Genomic DNA, 21,329 nt, shown 5'->3' with positions numbered 1-21,329 from the left:
GAAAAAGTATTCAAAGCTGAATCAATGGTGAAATAATGTGAACACCACCACACAAGTGGTTGCAGAAAATCAACTTTTGCTACAACGGGAACTTGGGAATCGCGTTTTGTGTACTCTTTGCTTGATACAGTTAGAAAAAATGCAGCCAAGGGTTTTTAATAATTTTTTACAAGTTGCGATCTTTACTGGACTTAAGAAGCTGGAATATTGCGCAATTGGAAAACTACGAGAGAAACATCCAAGAAAGTGTATTTTGAAGTGTGAGAAAAAACGAAAACGGTAGTGGAAGTTCAGACGACCACAGGTGTCATAAAAATATAAAACAAAATCACTCTACAGAATTGCTAGCCAAGGTAAAATGAGATAGTAGTCATTTTCAAACGTGGGGAGCTTATATGTTATGAGTAAAAATGTCCTTATAGATTAATTGATGTTTAGACGTTACCTGATACTATTTATGATAGGAAAACCAGTAATAGTCTTAGTGGTTCAAGATGAGGCACCGAAAACAAATTTCGGTGTGATGTACGTCATGCAGGAGTTCGTTGGTGTGCTAAAACAATTTTGCGTTAGGAGACCTCTTTTCGAGAAATTTTGTTTCTATGTCATCATTGTACTCAATGGGTTACATCCCCATAATTCCCATGGCTTGTGTGAAAAAATGTCATTTTATTTTTTTCTTCTTTCTTAAGCTCTTTATATTGGTTAAGAGCGCAGGGAAAGAGTTTGAAGCAACAAAATGATTTTCATTCATGTGTATTGACATTTTCCTTTCAAGGTGTTATATATATATTTGTAAAGACGTCCCCAAGCGTTTGAAAGTAGGCGGAACCGTAAGGTAGAGTGACAGCTGCGCTTTAAATGCGTTTTTCTCGAAATGTTGTTTTCAAAGTCGCTGAGGAATATTTCACCTAAACGCCTTGCCCGATCGACTTGAACTTTTCTTTTCACAGGAGTTTTGTGAGGTAATGATCGAAAGAATAATGTTTCGATTTTTGAAGTCACTTTAATAATGCGGAACCGCGTACTAAGCTGTCCATACCTATGGGCTGTTTCCCAAGCATCTTCCAGGCTGAAGTTTTTGCCATCAGTCAGTGCGCGGAAATCAACCTCGGCCGCAACTATCGCAACCAGCGCATAGCTATTCTTAGTGATAGTCAAGCGGCACTAAAAGCGATCCTATCATACGAGACCAAATCGCTTTTAGTCGAGGAATGTATAGAAAGGCTAAACCGCCTATCCGTGCGCAATCGGGGGCACTTAATCTGGGTACCAGGGCACAAGGGAGTAAAAGGGAATGAGAAAGCCGACGAGCTGGCCCGCACAGCAGCAGCGTCCAAGATGTTGGGACCAGAGCCATACATAGCGGTAGGACCCCACACTCTTAAGGAGCTGCTCCGCTCGGAGGAGAGAGAGGAAAGAGAGCGGCACTGGCGGCAGGCGGCAAGCATGCGCCGCGCTAAGCTACTTCTGGGAGGGTACAATCTCTCGAGGTTTAACGAAATAATTAACCTTCTTCTTCTTCTTTACTGGCGTAGACACCGCTTACGCGATTATAGCCGAGTCAACAACAGCGCGCCAGTCGTTTATTCTCTTCGCTACATGGCGCCAATTGGATATTCCGAGCGAGGCCAGGTCCTTCTCCACTTGGTCCTCCCACCGGAGTGGAGGTCTTCCTCTTCCTCTGCTTTCCGCGGCGGGTACTGCGTCGAATACTTTCAGAGCTGGAGTGTTTTCATCCATCCGGACAACATGACCTAGCCAGCGTAGCCGGTGACGCTGAACTATATCAATGTCATAGTATATTCGCCGTGGCCAACACGCAAAGGACCATAAAGCCTAAGTAGCCTAAGAACATCCGTTTGAAGGCGAGCTAAAGTGAGAAGGCGAAACATCCCCTGCATAGGTTTGTGCGCTGGGTTTGGGACCCGCCACGTAAAAACACGCACCCATGAAAAACTTCCAACAGCCTCGGATGAGAGACCCCCTTTTGATGACGACCATGGCAAACAAATTAAGGCTATGATTTGAGGGCATGCGCCTGGAATGTCCGATCCCTTAATTGGGAAGGTGCCGCTGCCCAGCTGGTTGATGTCCTCGTGAAAATAAAGGCTGACATCACCGCCGTCCAAGAAATGCGACGGACGGGACAAGGCCAGTGACAAGTAGGTCCTTGTGACATTTACTACAGTGGCCATATAAAGGAGCGCAAGTTTGGTGTTGGATTCGTGGTGGGAGAGAGACTCCGTCGCCGAGAACTATCATTCACTCCGGAGAATGAACGTCTAGCCACAATCCGCATCAGGGCGAGGTTCTTCAACATATCGCTGATTTGCGCCCACGCCCCGACGGAAGAGAAGGACGATGTGATCAAAGATGCCTTTTATGAGTGCTTGGAGCGCACTTATGAGAGACGCCCCCGCCACGATGTTAAAATCGTGCTTGGCGACTTCAACGCCAGGGTGGGCAAAGAAGGTATCTTTGGCAGTACGGTCGGTAAATTCGGCCTCCACGAGGAAACATCCCCAAATGGGTTGATTCCAGCATAAGAAGATACATAAAGCTACCTGGCTGTCTCCGGATCGAAAAACCACCAACAAGATCGATCATGTTGTGATAGACGGAAGACACGTCTCCAGTGTTGTAAACGTGCGTACGCTCGGAGGTCCTAAGATCGACTCGGACGACAATATTGTTGCAGCCAAAATTCGCACCCGCCTCTGTGCAGCAAAAAACGCACGCCAACAAACACAAGGAAGGTTCGACGTCGAGAAGCTGCAATTACAACAGACAGCCGAACGATTTTCTACTCGGCTTGCACTCCTGCTCTCTGAGAGCAGTCGTCAACAACTCGGTATAAGGGAACGGTGGGACGGATTTCAAACTCCTTACGTACAGCTGCAACCGAAACCATTGGTTTTCGGAAAGTGCAAAAGAACAGCTGGTACGACGAGGAGTGCCGTGTCGCAGCGGAGAGAAAATAGGCTGCCTACCTCGCAACGTTACGATCGACCACAATACGTGTTGGATGGGATTGATACCGAGAGTTGAAGAGGGAAGTGAGACGCATTTGTAGATAGAAAAAGAAAGAGCCCGAAATGCGTGAGTACGAAGAGCGTGATAAGCTGGCCGACAGGGGTAATGCTCGAAAATTCTACGAAATCTGTAGTACGAAAAGATGCAGCGACTTACAGAAGGTTTCAAGACCGGAGTATACTCTTGTAGAACCCTTCAAGGTGATCTAGCCACCGATGCCCAGAGCATACTTAAATTATGGAGGGAACACTTCTCCAGCCCGCTGAATGGCAGTGAACGCATAACACCAGGAGAAGGCGAACCCGATACCCCAATCGATGACGATGGAGCAGACGTTCCATTGCCCGACCATGAAGAAGTTCGAATAGCAATTGCCCGCCTGAAAAACAACAAAGCGGCAGGGGCCGATGGATTGCCGGCCGAGCTATTCAAACACGGCGGCGAAGAGCTGATAAGGTGCATGCATCAGCTTCTTTGCAAAATATGGTCGGACGAAAGTATGCCCAACGATTGGAATTTAAGTGTCCAATCCATAAAAAAGGAGACCCCACAATCTGCGCCAAATACCGTGGGATTAGCCTCCTCAACATAGCATATAAGGTTCTGTCGAGCGTATTGTGTGAAAGATTAAAGCCCACCGTCAACAAACTGATTGGACCTTATCAGTGTGGCTTTAGACCTGGTAAATCAACAACCGACCAGATATTCACCATGCGCCAAATCTTGGAAAAGACCCGTGAAAGGAGAATCGACACACACCACCTCTTCGTCGATTTCAAAGCTGCTTTCGACAGCACGAAAAGGAGCTGCCTTTAAGCCGCGGTGTCTGAATTTGGTATCCCCGCAAAACTAATACGGTTGTGTAAACTGATAATATGTATTTTTAATAGTTAAAATAAATTTATTGTATTGAAATATTTTAACAGCGGATATTTTTCGGAGTACAATGAACATATTGTTTAAGCTCTTATGACGTGCTTAAATGTTTTATTGTATATACCAACAATACTCTTATTAATTCAGAAATATTTAAACGGCAAATTTTCAGTACTTCAGATTCACCTAAAGAAAGTCATACAAAGACACTTCATAAAGATGCCTTGGGCACGGAACGGTATATGCGGTATAAAGTCAATCATATAGCCAGAATAATTACTGAAAAATATCACGATTACGACCTGAGCAACTAACATTGTCATAATGCCATACAGTTCAAAATCTTTAGAGCGATATCGGATTCACCATAGAAATTCACCATTCGAAATTAAAACATTAACAGTGATCTTGGTATTCCTATAGTAAAGAAAGAAGTAGAGGGCAGCAGAAAAAAATACAAACTTAATCTCTGGGAATATCCTATCCTTGGTACAATTTCAAATCGAATCCCAAAAGAAAAGAAGATATCTACCAGCCTTTTTTATTTGCAAACAGGCTCAAGCACAACCTTTAGCTCGTTAAGTTTTAAAATGGTTTAAGATTTCATTACTGTTTGATAGAGTTTAAATATGCAGATTGAATAAATAAAGAAATGCTTAAAACAAATGTAAACAAAAATCCTTGTACGGTTCCGTTCGCAAATGGCCGGTCCCATCGTATTATTTATTAATGTTTACGAATTTTTTCAGTAAAAAGTACAAACATTCAGCCGACAAAATTTTATTTTCAGAAATGTTCTAATTTTGTTGTTTTCTTTTTTTTTTGTCAGCTTTTTTTGGAATTTCTCTCTTTCACCTCCGATATTATTCACCGATGTTCTATTTTAATTTATATTCTATTTTAAATTCAGTCCGATAGATACTCATGTCCAGAGTATGTCGAAGATCGTGCAGCTGCTCGAATATCAATAAGTGATTTGAAGTGAAGAATGCAAATTTTATAGTAAGCAAGCTTTATTGCAAATTATTCGACGACAAGTGAAGTTCTGAATAGATAAATATTTATAGATACTCAATATAACTACGCTGACAAGAAAATAACTGCAGTTGATTGTGAATATTGAAATTAAGAGTTCATAAGTTGTGACGTACGAAAAAATTCAAGCTTGGAAGTATTTTACAATTCTAAATTACTTTTACACATATAAATAAACATATAAGTGTGCATTCATATATTCACAAATAGGTGTTTCAAATGGATTATTACGAAAACATCTAACTTTAATATATGCTATGCAAAAAAAGCATAGAAAATTTGCATTTTAAGGTTTACATATGCACTAAATTAAAATACCACAAAATTTTGTATTCCATGTATTTTATGCCTTTGAAATTTGAGTACGTACGAAAATACATTCAGCATATGCACATAAGACAATTATATACAAATATACATTTGTATGCAAACTAGTGTGCATGTGTTAAAAAATTAATATATAAAAGGCAGTAAGTTCAGTGAAAAGTAAAATTTATGAAATAAGTCAATAGCAACGTTAACATATTTTTCTTTGGGATACACTTAAACATATTTTGCTAGTGTAGATATTTTCAAGAATATTTTATGAGTAAGACAATGTATTTTTAGTTCGATTGAGTCAAACACAGTATAGAATTAAAAATAGTCTTCCGAAATTAGTTAGAAAAAAGATATATAAGAGAAAATATTTGGGCAAAACGTAGCAAAAAAGTACGTTTAACAATTACAACTTTTATATTTCCTTCGATTGACGTGCGCATGAATTCTTCGCTTTGTGGCTTTGTATTTTTTACTGTGCTTGTAGGCGTGTACATTCACGAGTGTATATAAATATAAGGAATTCGTACAATTGAACGAGTGAAATAGTTGAAATTAAAAAAAAATGTCGATAATATGTATATTGGGAGTAAGCAAATATTAATACGAAATTTAATATAACGATCGAAAGTATTCTCGCTGAGGTTCGCGATTTGATAAGATACTTGTGATATTCTATATATACATATCATCCAAAAAATCGCTCAGAAATAATTTTCTATCGTCATCAATGCAGCTACATTCAGTGCTAAAGAGTGTGTAAACGTTGACCACCATTAAAATCTTGAAAAGTCGCATAATAAAAAAACACATTCTTAAAATAATCTAAAATTATTTATGTGCTTGGAAAGTAGTACATATGTATATACATATATGTATATAAATTACGTGAAATAAATACCTGGCTAAAACATTTGTTTGTAAACTCCAAGCTAATACATAATATTATATATATAAATATATATTAATATATATATACGAAAATGTTAATGGTAACTCTTCAAACTAACGACCCCTAAAATGTGGAACTATCGATCAGCGTAAAATTCAAATTTGTTTTTATGATTATTATTATAACTAAAATTAAAGTACTGTTGCAGTATGAATTTTTTGTATGTATGAGCTTAATACAGATTAAAAACAAATATTACTCCTAAAAGTATATAATGCTTCAACGAAAATCGACTTTAACTAAACTTAATTACTATTACCAACTAACACTACTTCAAATTTATATTATTGGACAAGATATGTAAATTATATTCAATACATACATACATATATGTGAAAAAATATGTTGTTTATTCATAATTCAGGTTAAAAAGCAGCTACATATATCACTCGTCTTTCTGTTTTGCGTTATATCCCGTCATAACATTTCTACGTTTTGGGACGACTACATAGGCATTTGGATCCAAACAATTATGGACTCATTGAATTTGTCGATGTAGTCACATTCTGTTAATAACATTATTTTACAATCCCCTCTCTACTTAGTACACTAAGTGGGGTAAAAAACAATACATGTCTGTAGTGAAATACATCGATTTTTGTATCACCCTACGACCTAACCTAACCTAAGTTGGTGATTGTTCATAAGATTGCTAATAGAATAAAAAGCTGATACAGGCCAACGCATGACCAGGGGACGCTTCTGAAGTTGATTGTCTCCCTTCGAAAATATATTCAGAACAACTGGTGCAATATGTTTATGATTAAATAATCACCGTCGATCATTGTGAAATTTGCTTAAAAACACTCGAACTCGAAACTACTAAACGTGCGCTAACTCGTTAAGAAAATGCGTCAAAAGTAATAAATTTCACATCCGAAATGGCACGGAATAACTTCATAGGAGCTTGTGACAAAATTGAACAATGGGCGTGGCGCGATCGAGCGTTAGAAAAAATTTTATATTTCCCTTAACGTATATATATTACGGTGTGAAAATTAACGAAATCGGACAAACACCAAGCCTACTTTCCACTTAACACAATTTGAAATTTCATTAGCTTCTTTCACCTTCAATTTTAAATTCCATTATACATACGCAATGAATAAAAGTTCAAGCTCCCAGATATCAAAAATGTGGACTTCAGAGTCTATGGCTGAGTTTCTACCGGAAATTGTTGCCACTCTCAACTATATAATAAATAAACTTAGAGATCGTCTTGTGTCTTGGTACTGAAAGTATTTAAAATCAGGATATTGTTTCCCATAGCCCCCATATATAGTATAAATAAAATTTATAAATATTTTCAGTTGACTTTACGCCACACACATCGGCCAATAAGTGAGTTATCTTAATGAAATTCCAATAACAATTTATTTTTATGCTAAAAAAATATATAATTTGCCCTAGCTCCCATATACCTAATATTTTATGTGTATATCTGTCAAGATGTAAAGTCTCTAGAGAAAATATAACACTGAATATATTATAGTTTAATCCCGGAAATGTCTGAAATCAGTCCTCGAATTACGCATCTCTCGGTTACTAACTATAGTGAATTTGGTCATTCAGCAAAATTTATGTACAATATCTTCACAAAATTGTGATTTCGGATTTTCCACCTGACTTTAAACCGTTTATGTAGGTCAAAATGTGTGTGTTTTTTTAATTAAATTAAGTGCATAAGTTTGCTTAAAAATTATGTTTTGTCTTGGCCTTCGTCTAAATTTAGCCTCTGCGATTGAGTTTATGTCAGATATGTCCTATTTGAGGATTATTTTAACATACATATATTTCGCCAATTGGAAGTAAATTCTAATTTTAAAACACTTTTAATATATAACGTTTAATATAAGTTAATAAGATACAAATTTGATTGTGATCAATTTTAAAATTGCGAGAGTATAAAATATTCGGTTACACCCGAACTTAGTCTTTCCTTACTTGTTGTATAATGCAGTTCTATTTTGATTTCAAACACAGCTCACTGATTTTTATTTATTTTAAATATTTTCAGGTTGCAATAGCGTTGTTACTAGAGAGTGAGAGAACGTATAATTTAAGAGTAATCTGCAAATTATCTTTAGTTAAGGTCCAACCAAATTTATACAACCGACTTACGTTTTTTACCTGCTTCTAGAAGAGTTCGAAAACCAATAGCAACGCCTAAACACCTACTAACGAAAATCCAATTCTGTGCATACTACTTTAAAGGGCACATGGATAATAATTCATAATTAATTTGCAAAGGTGCTTCTGTTATTTTAAACGCTCAGCATGGGAGTTGCTGAAGAATTTGCTCCCAGCTTCGTAAAGAAGCCACAACTTCGGCAAGAGGATGATGGCAATCGGTTAATTTTTGAATGTCAGCTGTTTTCATCCCCCAAGCCTGACATTGAATGGTATCGCAGTGATAATTTGTTAACAGAAAATGAAAGAACTAAATTCAAAACACAACCAATTGCTGATAACAAATTCACAGTTATATTAGAACTTGATGATGTCATCGAAGCTGACGCTGGGCTATACAAAGTTAAAGCAAAAAATAAATCAGGAGAGGTTTCAGCATCAATAAACTTAAATTTCAGACGTAAGTATGCCTTACTATGTTATCTATATCTACAGCATATTTTGAGCATTTCTATAAACTATATTCGCTATCTTATATATATAAAATATATACTCGTTTATTCTTGTAGAAGGTCCTTACGGAGGACTCTTTTGCAAAATCATCGTCGATTTTGCAAATATATACATGTATATACATATTTATATAAAATAAAGTCGTGTTAGTTACACAATTAATAACTCAGGAACAAAGTAGATTATTATTGTCATGTTAAAATTCAAAACAATTCATGTATCAAAAAATTATAGTTCATATCAGGTGTTATATTGTTATACATATTATATTAATGTAAGAATCATTTGAATAAGAATATATTGATAAAATATATTACTTAAAAAAAAATACAAAATAACATCACACAGCTACAGCCAGGGTAGAGTAATTTTGCATACAAATATGGATTTCATATACTGATTGTAATTCAGTCTCCTTTTTCGCTGAGTATAAGAACCTTTCTAATATTACCAATGAGAGATCGCATTAGTTGCCTTCAATCTTTACTATCAAAATATTTTTTTCGAAAATAACATTCGATTTTTTAAAAAACTGATACAAAATATGAACATTTGAGGGGAAGCGTAATCTTATATTTGTATATACTTTTAATTCAAAAATTTGAAATTAAAAATTATATATTTTAGTTTTTAATTAAATAGTAAAAATTTTACATTAAATTTTTTATTCAAAAATAAGAATTGAACATTAATAAAAGATAAAACCTTGGTATGTATAAGTTTGCTTACCAGTACTCTAGAGTATTGAAGAAGATGCCTCTGCCTGAGGTTTAGTTCAAAATGGTGGAACATGAAAAACGCAAGCACGAAAAAATGTTAATTATTTCTTAATTATGTATGTGAGTGGAAATTTTTTCCATTTTTCGATCCGGCATCTAGTAATTTTTTTCACGTATTTGGGGTTAATTTTTCTTTTTAAGTTTTCAAAAAAAAAAATATTCAAATGTTATTTCAATTTGGTGTTTTAATGCATTATTTGCTACCCCGATTATAGCTCACTTATATTATGCAACTCTTATATTTGTGGTAATTTTATTAAAATCAAGAAAATTTATAACAAGTTTTCAATAATGACTTAACTGGTTTTGCATTATTTTTGTCCATGAACAGCCGCTGACGAACCAAAAGAAAAGTAAGCAACAGCCCATCTCATAAAAAATGCTAACTAATATATTAAACCGCATGTACAGCAAAGTATTCTACGAGTATGCCATTTGAGCGGTATCCTACTTGATAATTAATTGTTTTTATTCTTTCTAGTTACAATATGGTTTCAATAAAGTACATCCAATAAAAAATTAATTAATATGCTTTGAAGTTTTTGCTCATAACGCGCAACTATAGCATACCGCTTCTAATAAACTAAATATGTACACACTATAATAGTTATTCCCAGAGTTACATGCATAAGAAAGTTGTATCAAACCGATTATAGCTCACATTGATACAGATTAAGGAACTCTTGTTCTTAATATATTTACATTGTCATATATCAGGGATGGGCACATTTTTAGCCCGCAAAGTTAGCAAAGTGCGCACGGGTGCTAGATGAGGGGAATATCAGTTTACGGAGAGAAGGGCATAACAAGTTGAGAAAAATTGCGAAAAAAATGAATTACATTCCTCCGTAACTTAATGTTCATCGCAGAGTGGTTGCGGCAATACTGACATTGTACACAAATTTAAGGGTGGAAGTTTACTTCATATCGGAATTGTACAGTTGTGTGAACAAAAATGGGTAAACATAATTTGCAGAGTTTAGAGTTTCGCATTAAAATTTGTTTTTATTTACCTTTGCATGGTGGGAAATTTTAATCACTGTTAGGAAAAAATATATATGTGTTATGTTATGTATCTAAAAACAATTTTATTTAATAAGAAAACAGCATATTTTAAAACTTCACAATTTCTATTTTTTCACACCACTGTACATGTGATAGATCAGTCAATGGTGGTGGAAAATACGTTGCTCTCATTTGTAAATATGGAGTGGTAAACGTTGCTCTCACTTCCCTCTTCATGTTTGCCCGCGATGATCCCCTCACCTAGCCCTCAAAATGTGCACTCGTGCCCGCACGGGCAAAATGTGCCCATCCCTGTCATATATGATCCTGGATCCTGGAGTTATTAACATTATAATTTTTTTCTACAATCTAACATTTTTACATATTATGCTACCATCGCTCTTTGCTTTTCTTTTGTTAAATTTTTGCACAAAACCTTAAGATGGCCAATTTGATATCAGTGATTCGGATCGGTAAGTTTCGCTGCTTTTCATGTTAAATCGTTAAATTGCATTATTTTAGTGGAATTTCCAATGCTTTGTTTGTTACTTACATTTTTTATTACAATAGACAAATCGACGGATTCGCGCCGACTTTCGCGAAAAAACCCGCTATCCGACAGGAGGATGATGGAAAACGTCTGCTCTTCGAATGTCGCGTCAATGCAGATCCGATTCCAACTATTAGCTGGTTTCATAATGGAAATCCTGTTAAGGAAACGTCAAGGCATAAAGTAAGTATACGAGTATAGTATATAGCTAAACAATGTGTACGTGTGCAATATTATCCATCCATACTTTCAAATTTTATAACAGCTGTCTTCGAAAAAACTATACCAGATTCTCTCACTTGTGGTGCAGCCCTGTCCATTACTAAAGCAAGCAAGAAATTTTTCGTGTTAAAGAATGTTGCTGTAACCACTTTGGTTTTCTATAAATTATTATATTATTGAAGTCTTATATTTAAAAAATACGAAAAAAATGTATTTTTATTTCTCATTTCAACCATTTAAAATCGTAAAAATTTGCAAAGCAGAACTTGTTAGCATTGAAGATAGCAACTATACCACTTTAATAAGGTATCCGCATACTCTCTTGTACTAATTAAACTCAATAACTATTTTGTTGCTTTTACATGTATTTTGTTTGGACAAGAGAGCAGAAGCGAACAGAAAAATTGCGAATCGAAGTCAGCTAATTTGAGATAATCGTGTAATAACAATATCTTAATTATTTATCAATGTATCGACCGTATCGTATGATTCATTATTTTATGTTTGTTTACTTATTTCAGATGACAATTCTAAAAGATGTAAATTCATACTTTGCTTCCTTGGAAATTAAAAATGTTACTGTTGAAGACGCTGGAAAATACAAAGTAAATGCAAAAAATGAGCTCGGTGAGAGCAATGCCACCATAAGCCTGAACTTCGACAGTAAGTTACACTTTAATACAGTTAAGAATATTAAGCAAATAATTAAATTTTTATAATCACATATTGTGATGAATAAGGCATATTCGCTCTTTTTTAACATATAAATTAAAATTTTACGTTTCAAATTAAGTACAACGTTATCTTGTTTCGGTGCAGTTCAACTTAAGTTGTGTTTATTAAAAAAGCAAACACAATATCACTCCATCTCTTCCTACATAACGCGGCTTTACATTTTATACTTTGCAATTTAAGTTAGTGGTACTAATTTAATGTCACAAATTTGTCACATTTAGTGCAAACGTCGCACACAGTTTATTTTTACATGCAATTTATTTTGCGACAAAATTGCACCCATCCGATATTGTCACGGAGCGCTCATTTAAACATATTGCCACTTGAGACTGCGACCGTACCGAGAGATAAAACTATCATATACAATATTTTGATTTGGAGCAAACTAGACTCAGAGTTCTAAATTTTACTAAAATCAAAATCGGTTCAGTAGATGCAGTGTCTACCAATAGAGATGATGTCATTCTCACAGCTCGCGATGACATTGTTTGTCGGATTTTTGTAAAATTTTGCTAGCGCTCAGTAAGATTTGCTATTTCCTCGTATCACGTCCTCGTGTGGATGCAGGAAACTCAATTATCCTAAGTAAGCTTTTTTCTGGAATTTGATGAAATCGACACGGACGATATCTATTACCTACAAGCCAGTGCTTCGCATCTAGCTTTCACGTCTAAACATGGATACATTGTGTGCAAAGTTTGACGACTCGCTATTTTCGAAAAATGGCAAAGTTAAATAGCTGCCAAGATCATGCGATTTAACGCCGCTAGATTTTGTTCTTTGGGGATATGTTAAACCAAAGGTGTTAAAACACCCCTTAAACTCAAAGAAAAATATAAGTTTGTTGATAAAATTACATCAAATTATAAGCAATTATAATGAATCACAAAATTTTTGTTGTTATTCATATAATTCGAACTTTCTCTACATTTCTATCGCTGAAGCTCAGTGATTAGTTGAGGATTACACGGGATCTCACATTCCATGTTCCTAGGTTTTTGAAAGAATTCTTCTAGTATTTCATCAACTGACAGATCAATATCCCTATGAATATTCATTGATGCTAGACCATTAAGCCTATCTTGACCTGTCTCTTTAAACTTGGAAAACTTCTTTCCGGTGTTGCTATTGAAACAGACAATAACGCCAATATGCGTAAAATCTTAAAAACATTCCCAAAAGACGTTTTGTACACTGCTTCTAAAGCTTCGAGAGCATTTCGAAAATGCTTGCCTGAAGTTTGCTGTTTCCACATTTTCACCACCGCAAGAAAGTTTTGTTCTGAACAGTTGATCACCCTTTCATAAAACGAAAATATTTCGAGCTTTTTTAGTGTCAAATTCGTACTTTGGGAAAAATACACAAAAATTTTCTAACACTGATCTGTGGTCAAGAAAGCGGCTTTTCAAATGAGCAATGTAAGTATCAAGAAAGGGAATATAAAAAGCAATGCGATAGTATGCCTCAGCGCCGTTCGTTTTCAAATTGAAGCGATTCATTTGGCGACTACTGTAATGTGGTACCTTTATTTCTGCACCTAGTTCGGTGCATATTTCTTCAATGTTATTAAAAATCTGTTTGTTGTCGAGAGTTTTCATTTACTTTAATGCGACAACACCAGTGGATATACAAACATAATAATTAAATAAAAATAGTTTGACGACGTTTGAAATGATATTACGAAAGAAGCTTGGTTGCGAAAATATTCATCAACATGTCCTTTTTTAGTAATATAACATGCGCACTATAACCAGCCCCTGCACACCATTTTACGTAGTACATTGTCAACTTTGCAACCTCCTCATTATCACGTGCATAATTATTTGTCAAGTTGCATAACTCATTCTTTTCAACAGTATAATATGATTTTTCGCAATTCAACTATCCTTATACCCATTTTTGTGCACAAGACAAAACGTGTCCTATAATAACTGAATTTTCGCGACGGAACTGCTATATTAAAAATACGTTGAGTAATAAAACTTTTCGTAAAAATTTAGGATGTTCACACCTAACCGGGCCATAGCGGAATTGCAGGCAATTGCAAAGCTGATGAGTTAGCAAGGAAAGGTACCTTGGAATCATTATCGGTAGAATGGGAACGGATCGGTGCTCCTGTTTCTTCTTGTGGTCTACTACTGGATAGTTGGGCCTCGCAGATGCTCGTCCAACGCTGGGCCAGCACCGGCGCCTGTGCGGTTGCTAAAGCCTTCTGGCCCAGAATAGATCGTCGGAGATCCAATGAACTCTTGGCCCTCAGTAAGGCTAACCTCTCATTGTTAGTGGGTCTTTTAACAGGCCACTGCCCCATTGGCCTGCATGCGGTAAGAATGGGAATCTTACCGGATGCCGACTGCAGAAACTGTTTAGAAGAAGATGCGGTAGAAACAAGCCAGCACTTCCTGCTTGACTGTCCCGCTTTTGGGAGGTCAAGACTCAGACACTTGGGGACGCATACCTTTGGACACCCCACCGAACTGGCGGGTGTTGAAGTTAGGCGTCTGTGTAACTTCGTATTGGCTACAAAGCGTTTCGCCAATCTTTAAGTCCGAACACGGGAGTTCCTTTTCATTGGCATCACAAAGGACTAACTGTTAGTCTACGTGAGATCTTTGATCAGCCATCTTACCTAACCTAACCTAACCTAGGATGTTCACAATTTTTTCCTTTACAACAAGCGTTTTTATACTCTTACAACATGTTGCTAGATAGTATAATGGTTTTCATCACGTAACAGTTGTTTGTATCACCTAAAACTAATCGAGTTACATAAAGAGTTATATTTACATACGGACATGTATAAATGATCAGGATTATAAGACGAGTTAAAATCTGAGTGAATGCCTGCCAGTTTTTTCGACCGTCCGTCGATCCGTGCAAGCTGTAACCTGAGATATCGTAATGCAACTTGGTACATACATACATATGTATGCTCCTTGGCAAAAAAGCAAAGTTCGTAAATGAACCCCTGCCACGTCCATAAAACGCCATTAAAAAAAACATATAAAGTGCTATAACTAAGCACTAAATTAAAATATAGAACTATAATTCGGCAGAGAAGATCACGGTAGCAAGGGGCACCTGAGAGCAAACATCTTTTGAAAAAGTAGGCGTGGCCGCACCCTCCAATAGGTATAATGTACATATATCTCACACCGTTCAAGCCAAAGTAACCAATTCGATCAATATAAATCCTATAAGAAGTCCTATCGGCAGTGTGAAAATGTATGAAATCAGATCATACTGTTAAAAACTACTAAAAGCGCGATAAATCAATGACTAAAAACTTCAAAGGCATTCAATTTTACCGCCGAGATGGTAATTATTAGGCAGCTTTATAAGAGTCGGGTCCAAATTGGTCAACGCCCTATTGAACGCCCTCTTTCAGACTACAACTACACTTACTTCCCAAATAACACAATTACATTTTTTTTGATTATTTTACATTCCGATATACGGAAGTATGTAACGAGATAAAAAGTCCACGAATAGTGCCTTTATGTATGCCCCCTTACGACTAAAAATTGTCCAAATCGAACTAAAACTGTCAAGCCCTATGTACTGAGTATGCGGACTCCAGTACCTATCCGCGCGATTTTATACCACATATACTAGGGTTGCTATATATATTTCTGGCCTAATAATGAAAATAGGAATATTTATCAACGAAAATGGTTTTTTTTGTTTTTTTTTTTCGTTGGATTTGGCTCGTCTTGGAAGACCCACACGGTAGATTGATGTTTTGTTTCGGGCTCATACGCATAGATCCATGATTCGTCACCTGTGACGATCTTATAAACGTCTTTTGAAGCACCGCGATCGTATTTTTTCAGCATTTCTTTACACCAATCCACACGAGCCTTTTTTTGAGCGATTGTCAAATTGGCCGAGATCCAACGAGAACAAACATTTTTTACGGCCAGGTGTTCATGCAATATCGAATGTATGTATGCTGGTGGGAGAAATGCATAGGCATTATCAGTTCACGTACGGCATCGAGGTTTTCTGGCACAACGGCTGGACGACCTTCACGGAATTCGTCTTTGAGCGAGCGTCGGCCACGATTGAATTCGTTGTAACAGTTTTTCACAATGCTATAGGATGGTGCTTCATAGCCATACAAAGATTTTAGTTCATCGATGCACTCTTGTCGTGATAATCCACGTCGAAAGTTGTGAAAAATGATCGCACGAAAATGTTCACGAGTTAATTCCATTTTTTGGGCGAGATGAATTTTTTAATTCCCTGTAAATAAAACAATTCACGATTAAATGACAAAACGTTCTGAGTGATGTTATGCTAAAAAATGTCAAACTTTCAATTGGAAATGTCAGATTGCACCTGGCAACACTTAGTGTTGCCTAGTCCAGAAATATGTATATGTATATAGCAGCCTATGTATCTTTCAATATAATAGTTATCTTAATAGAATATAGAGAGCGTATTTTACTCATAAAAATATATCTTTGTGGCTGGAATTGATAAAATTGGGCGAAAACTTGACACACGGCTGATTTTACTCCGTATAATTGGTGATTGTACTACGAGTATATGTATGTATACGTGTGGAACCTTGACAAAACTTGGGAAGCATTTTATTAGTCTGTGATATGTTAATTGTATGTAGTTAGTCTTGGTTAAAATAGACAAAAAGCTGGTCAATACTATCCCCAACTCCATACTTATAATGAATTTCGTTATTCTAACAATTTTGTGACGAATCTTTCCACGTGTATTTGAACCGTTCAAGTTGGTCAAAAGGCATGACATTTTATATAAACTAAATGAATAAGTTTTTTTTTTAATTATGTGGTTTAGCGCTTAACTAGAATGAAATTGATCTATACCTAAGTCTAAACCTCAATATAAAGAATGATGATGACGTTTTCCACATCAAACATGTTAAATTTAGCCCCCTCGGTCCAGTTAACATCACATAGTTGTATATCTCATTTGAAGAGGTTTCTAGTATAATTTTAGATGACGCGAACTAAAATGTACCAATAAAACTAAATCTTAGTTTAAGGCCTTCAATATAAGGCAAGAAAATAGCAAATTTGATTGTAACCGGTGTTTCTGGATTAAAATCGGATTTATTGCTAACGCGTTTAGAACTTTGTCTTAGGCGTTAAGACAGTATAAATGTTCTTACATATCTACATATGCTAAAAGCTCCATAGTTTACATAGCTCAAAAGTTGGGAATACATACAGTGGACCAATAAAGTTAACATACACCTAGTTCTATTAAATTATGACACGTTTATTTGTTATAAAATGAATAAATTTTGTGGTTTTTTTCTATCCATTTCAAAAGATGTATATTTAACATTAAATTTAGCATATCAAAATATTTTTTTTTACACAAATAAAAAAATTAATGCTAAAGCTTAAAATGGATATAATTTATATAAAATGAATAAATTTTGTGGTTTTTTTCTATCCATTTCAAAAGATGTATATTTAACATTAAATTTAGCATATCAAAATATTTTTTTTTACACAAATAAAAAAATTAATGCTAAAGCTTAAAATTATTTATATAAATCAAAAGTAATTATAATAGTTTTAGCGGTTTTTGGCCTACATTTTGTTGCTATTATTGTCCCTAGACATCGATGTATGCTCCCCACTCAATTTCTTGTATTATTTCCGGATATTTTGACCCACTAAGCCCATGATGCAGCTTTTTGGTCTTATTTTAATGAAATTCGATGTTTTCAAATACGATTTTCCAAAAAGTTCCAGATATTTTGAATAGGATTAATGTATGATAATTGCGGGATCTATGGAGTTATTTTTAATTCCATAACAACCCTGCACGTACAAGATCAGACGGGGGTTTTGGGTCGTTATCTTGTTATAAATAGAAGTGGGCGCTATTAAAAGCCGATTTAAGCACACTTAAAATTTAAATTATTTTGTTAAAATGCTCAGAAACATATGCTTTTCCATCTTTTTACTAAAAAAATCAAAAAAAAACTATTGTAATTTCTTTATTTATTTATTTTTATTTATTTATCACCAGGATACAAAGTATATACATACATAGTATGAACCTATAGAGGTGTTACAGTTGACACCTGTTCATAGGCCTGGAAATCTAATTATTACAATTTTCTATCTTATTCCATACAAGTATCATTAAAATTATGCAATCACTTTGCGTTCTAATATTTAATCTATAGCGTTACAATCCACTTTACAATTTTTCTTTTATCGTTTTTTCTTTTAATATTTAGTGACTTTAATTCCATTGGTAATTTATTATAGTACTTAACTGCTATATATTTTGAGTTCTTATATGCTATATTCTTATTAATCTTTGGTAATATTAAAGACTTAGCTCTGGTTATACCCTTGTAGTTGTAATATTCTTTTTTACAGAAATCGTAATGATAGAATAATGATTCTACTATGAATTTATCTTTAGCATCTAGTATTTACAAATAGCACTAATTAATTTAGTGTTCATTACATATAGATTTATATAAATGATCATTGATGTACGTAAACTTTTTTGATATGCTATATTTAATTATAAATATACATCTTTTGAAATGGATAGAAAAAAAACCACAAAATTTATTCATTTTATAACAAATGAAAGTGTCATAATTTAATAGAACTAGGTGTATGTAAACTTTATTGGTCTACTGTACATATAATATATATGCACCTTTGATTTTAACTAATTTTATACAGTTGTTTGAGTTAGCTGTAGAGCTTCTGTGGTATTTGTTTTTTCCATTCTGGTCATAACAAGTAGATGAACCTTATATTTTCCGCATCCTTTGCAGCAGTTGCTGACTCTAAAAACGTATTGTGCAATAGATATATTTACGTTTTAAAATAATGATACTGAAGGTTAATAAGCACCCTTTAGATAATCACAAGAATTTCGTGTTTTCTTACCATAAACGACACGTAGGTTGTACACCTTCTGTGATACTTGTTTTTTCCATTTTGTTCATTATTTTGGTCATAACAAGTAGATCAACCTTATATTTTCCGTATCCTTTGTGGTAGATGTTGACTCTAAAAACATATTGTGCAATTGTTATGTTTACGTTTTTAAAACAACTTCATATCTGCATCGATTTGGTGAGTAGTGAGTAAAATTTTGATTTAGCACCAAATGACTTCTTTTTTCCGTACGTAACGTTTTTCGACACCTGAAGAGGCCGTTGATGCGTTCAGAACGGGAGGGGCAAAAGTGCTGCGAAAATTGGTTTAAACCAGCGTTGTCCACGGCCTATGCGCACAATAGCGCACGGACAGTGCCAGACACCTCACACCAACATGTCGCGACAAGTGTCTGTGAAAGCCCGATTGTGCTACTGTATTCAACTTCTTAGTCAAACAAAGCAGAAATTTGCGATCAGTTGACGCTAGAATAACCAACACAAGCATAACGTGCACACAGTCACGTTGGACAACACTGGTTTAAACGCATGCAAAGTACCACACATGTTATTGGAAAATACTATATTTTGAAAAACAAAAAAACGATTTTCGATGATTAAAATTTAATTCATTAATTCCGTTGTAAATACTCATTTTGCAAAGCAATAATAGCTTACTCAATTGTTTTTGCTTTAAGTATATTTATATTCGCCTAGAGCTTATATTCTAATAGGTGCTTTCTTTGTTGAGAACACTTCATTGTTTTATTAATGCAATTAATTTTTGATTAATGTTATGCTATTTTAATATTTCACTTTCTGTAATCAACTGAAAATATTTCTGTTTAAACGTAAACATTTTGTCCAAAACCGGGTTTAAATACATTATATAATACGAGTATAAGAGGATAGGAATGCTACACATTTTCATGCAAATTACTAAAAACAATATTGCCGGAGCTATTAAAAATGTCACATTATGTCATATTCTTTCTAAGTGATGCGAATTTTCTGATACTCAGTAGCAGAAATATTGTATTAGGTTTATAATTTGCAAAAGCTATGTATGCGTACATAAGTTAATATGTTATCTTTAATTTTTTAAGCAAAAACAGGTATTTTCACTATAATTTAAGAAAATAGCCAAATCATAATATATCCTAGCCCAAGTACTAGGTATTATGTAAAATTAAAAAAATATGAAACTACTGTGGAATATGGCTAGAAAGTAGTGATCGTATTGCATAGATTACCTTATTGGCGACAAATTTTTTACATGAATTTCGGACACGTAAACCTTTTTTCTACTTTTCAATGTCACATTCACAAAAAGTTGTTAAAATATAATGCATATGAAATTATCATTCCGTAACAAATAAACTTATTAAACGACTTATCTATGGACTTTTCAAACAAATCATTTGATATGTCTTTCATCTAAATGAGCGAAATAGGTCGGTACTATTTCTCACGTCCAGTGCACATAATATTATCTACGACCTTCCGATTAATTTTAAAACTTTAACAGTGACTATGTCTCAATTCTATTAATTGCGAAATTTTTCTTTCATATCTTATTCATTTTTATCCAAAACGTGCTCTAACTCTTCCTTCTGAACTAAGCTTGGTGAGAAGATTGTCTTTTAAAACAAAATGTATGATGACAAATGGAATGTAATCAAAAGGCTCTTCCGACATGACAGGGCTTCGACTCACACAGCGCCATTGTCAAACCTAAATTGTTCGAACTGGGCTCATCCACTGTATCCTCTAGATTTTGCTTCCCACGACTTCTTTTTTGTTTCGCCAAAGGTGTGGCTGCCGAGATGTTAAAACCTCAGTTTCGCAAAACGTGGACAGTGGAAGAAAAAGTACTTGGATGTTTCCATCTTACCTTCTTGCTAACAACTTCGACAACTTACGTCTAAAAAGATTTGTACCCTTGCCTCTTAAAAAATGTCCAGTAATAAATCCTACGATTGCGTAAGATGGACTTTATTGAGAGAAAATAGTTCAGTATATCTCCTGTGTTTTACTTTAGGCTCTAAGGATCTAGCAGTCGCACAGGGGCTGGTTGTCGATAAACTAAGCGCGCCGGATGGACCTCCATTGTCCTTTTGCGTTATAGTCCTCGACTAGTCTAACTCGCTCCCAGTTCGATTATCTTTATTAATGAGTAAGCTCAATGCTTGTATTGCCGCCGCTCTGCTGTCATAGTGGGTGCACACGTTCCCGAAACAGTCCGTACTTCGGAGCAATATACCTACAGGGTTT

The 21,329-nt window shown here is 35.1% G+C and overlaps 1 protein-coding gene and 1 long non-coding RNA gene across 52 annotated transcripts in view; one reads left to right on the top strand and one right to left on the bottom strand.

The window, feature by feature from the left end:
• LOC125779607 (uncharacterized) overlaps positions 1-21,329 on the bottom strand; it is a 128,475-nt gene that overhangs the window by 50,387 nt on the left and 56,759 nt on the right. The window lies entirely within an intron of this gene.
• The window catches only part of LOC105230773 (twitchin), a 152,963-nt gene continuing 136,406 nt past the window's right edge, over positions 4,773-21,329 (top strand). For 24 of the 49 annotated variants that reach the window (XM_049459936.1, XM_049459935.1, XM_049459933.1 and 21 more), the window contains exons 1-5: positions 4,773-4,914; positions 8,235-8,807; positions 11,087-11,117; positions 11,215-11,377; positions 11,938-12,079. In XM_049459936.1, the coding sequence (XP_049315893.1) occupies positions 8,495-8,807; positions 11,087-11,117; positions 11,215-11,377; positions 11,938-12,079 (649 nt within the window). In that variant the 5' untranslated portion in view covers positions 4,773-4,914; positions 8,235-8,494. The other 25 variants (XM_049459947.1, XM_049459948.1, XM_049459953.1 and 22 more) reach the window with 17 other exon arrangements.

The sequence above is a fragment of the Bactrocera dorsalis genome, chromosome 6 (assembly GCF_023373825.1).
Source record: "Bactrocera dorsalis isolate Fly_Bdor chromosome 6, ASM2337382v1, whole genome shotgun sequence".
In the NCBI taxonomy this organism is placed as follows: Eukaryota; Metazoa; Arthropoda; class Insecta; order Diptera; family Tephritidae; genus Bactrocera; species Bactrocera dorsalis.
The sequence above is the reverse complement of the archived record's forward strand: the minus strand, read 5'-3'. Positions and strand labels throughout refer to the sequence as shown.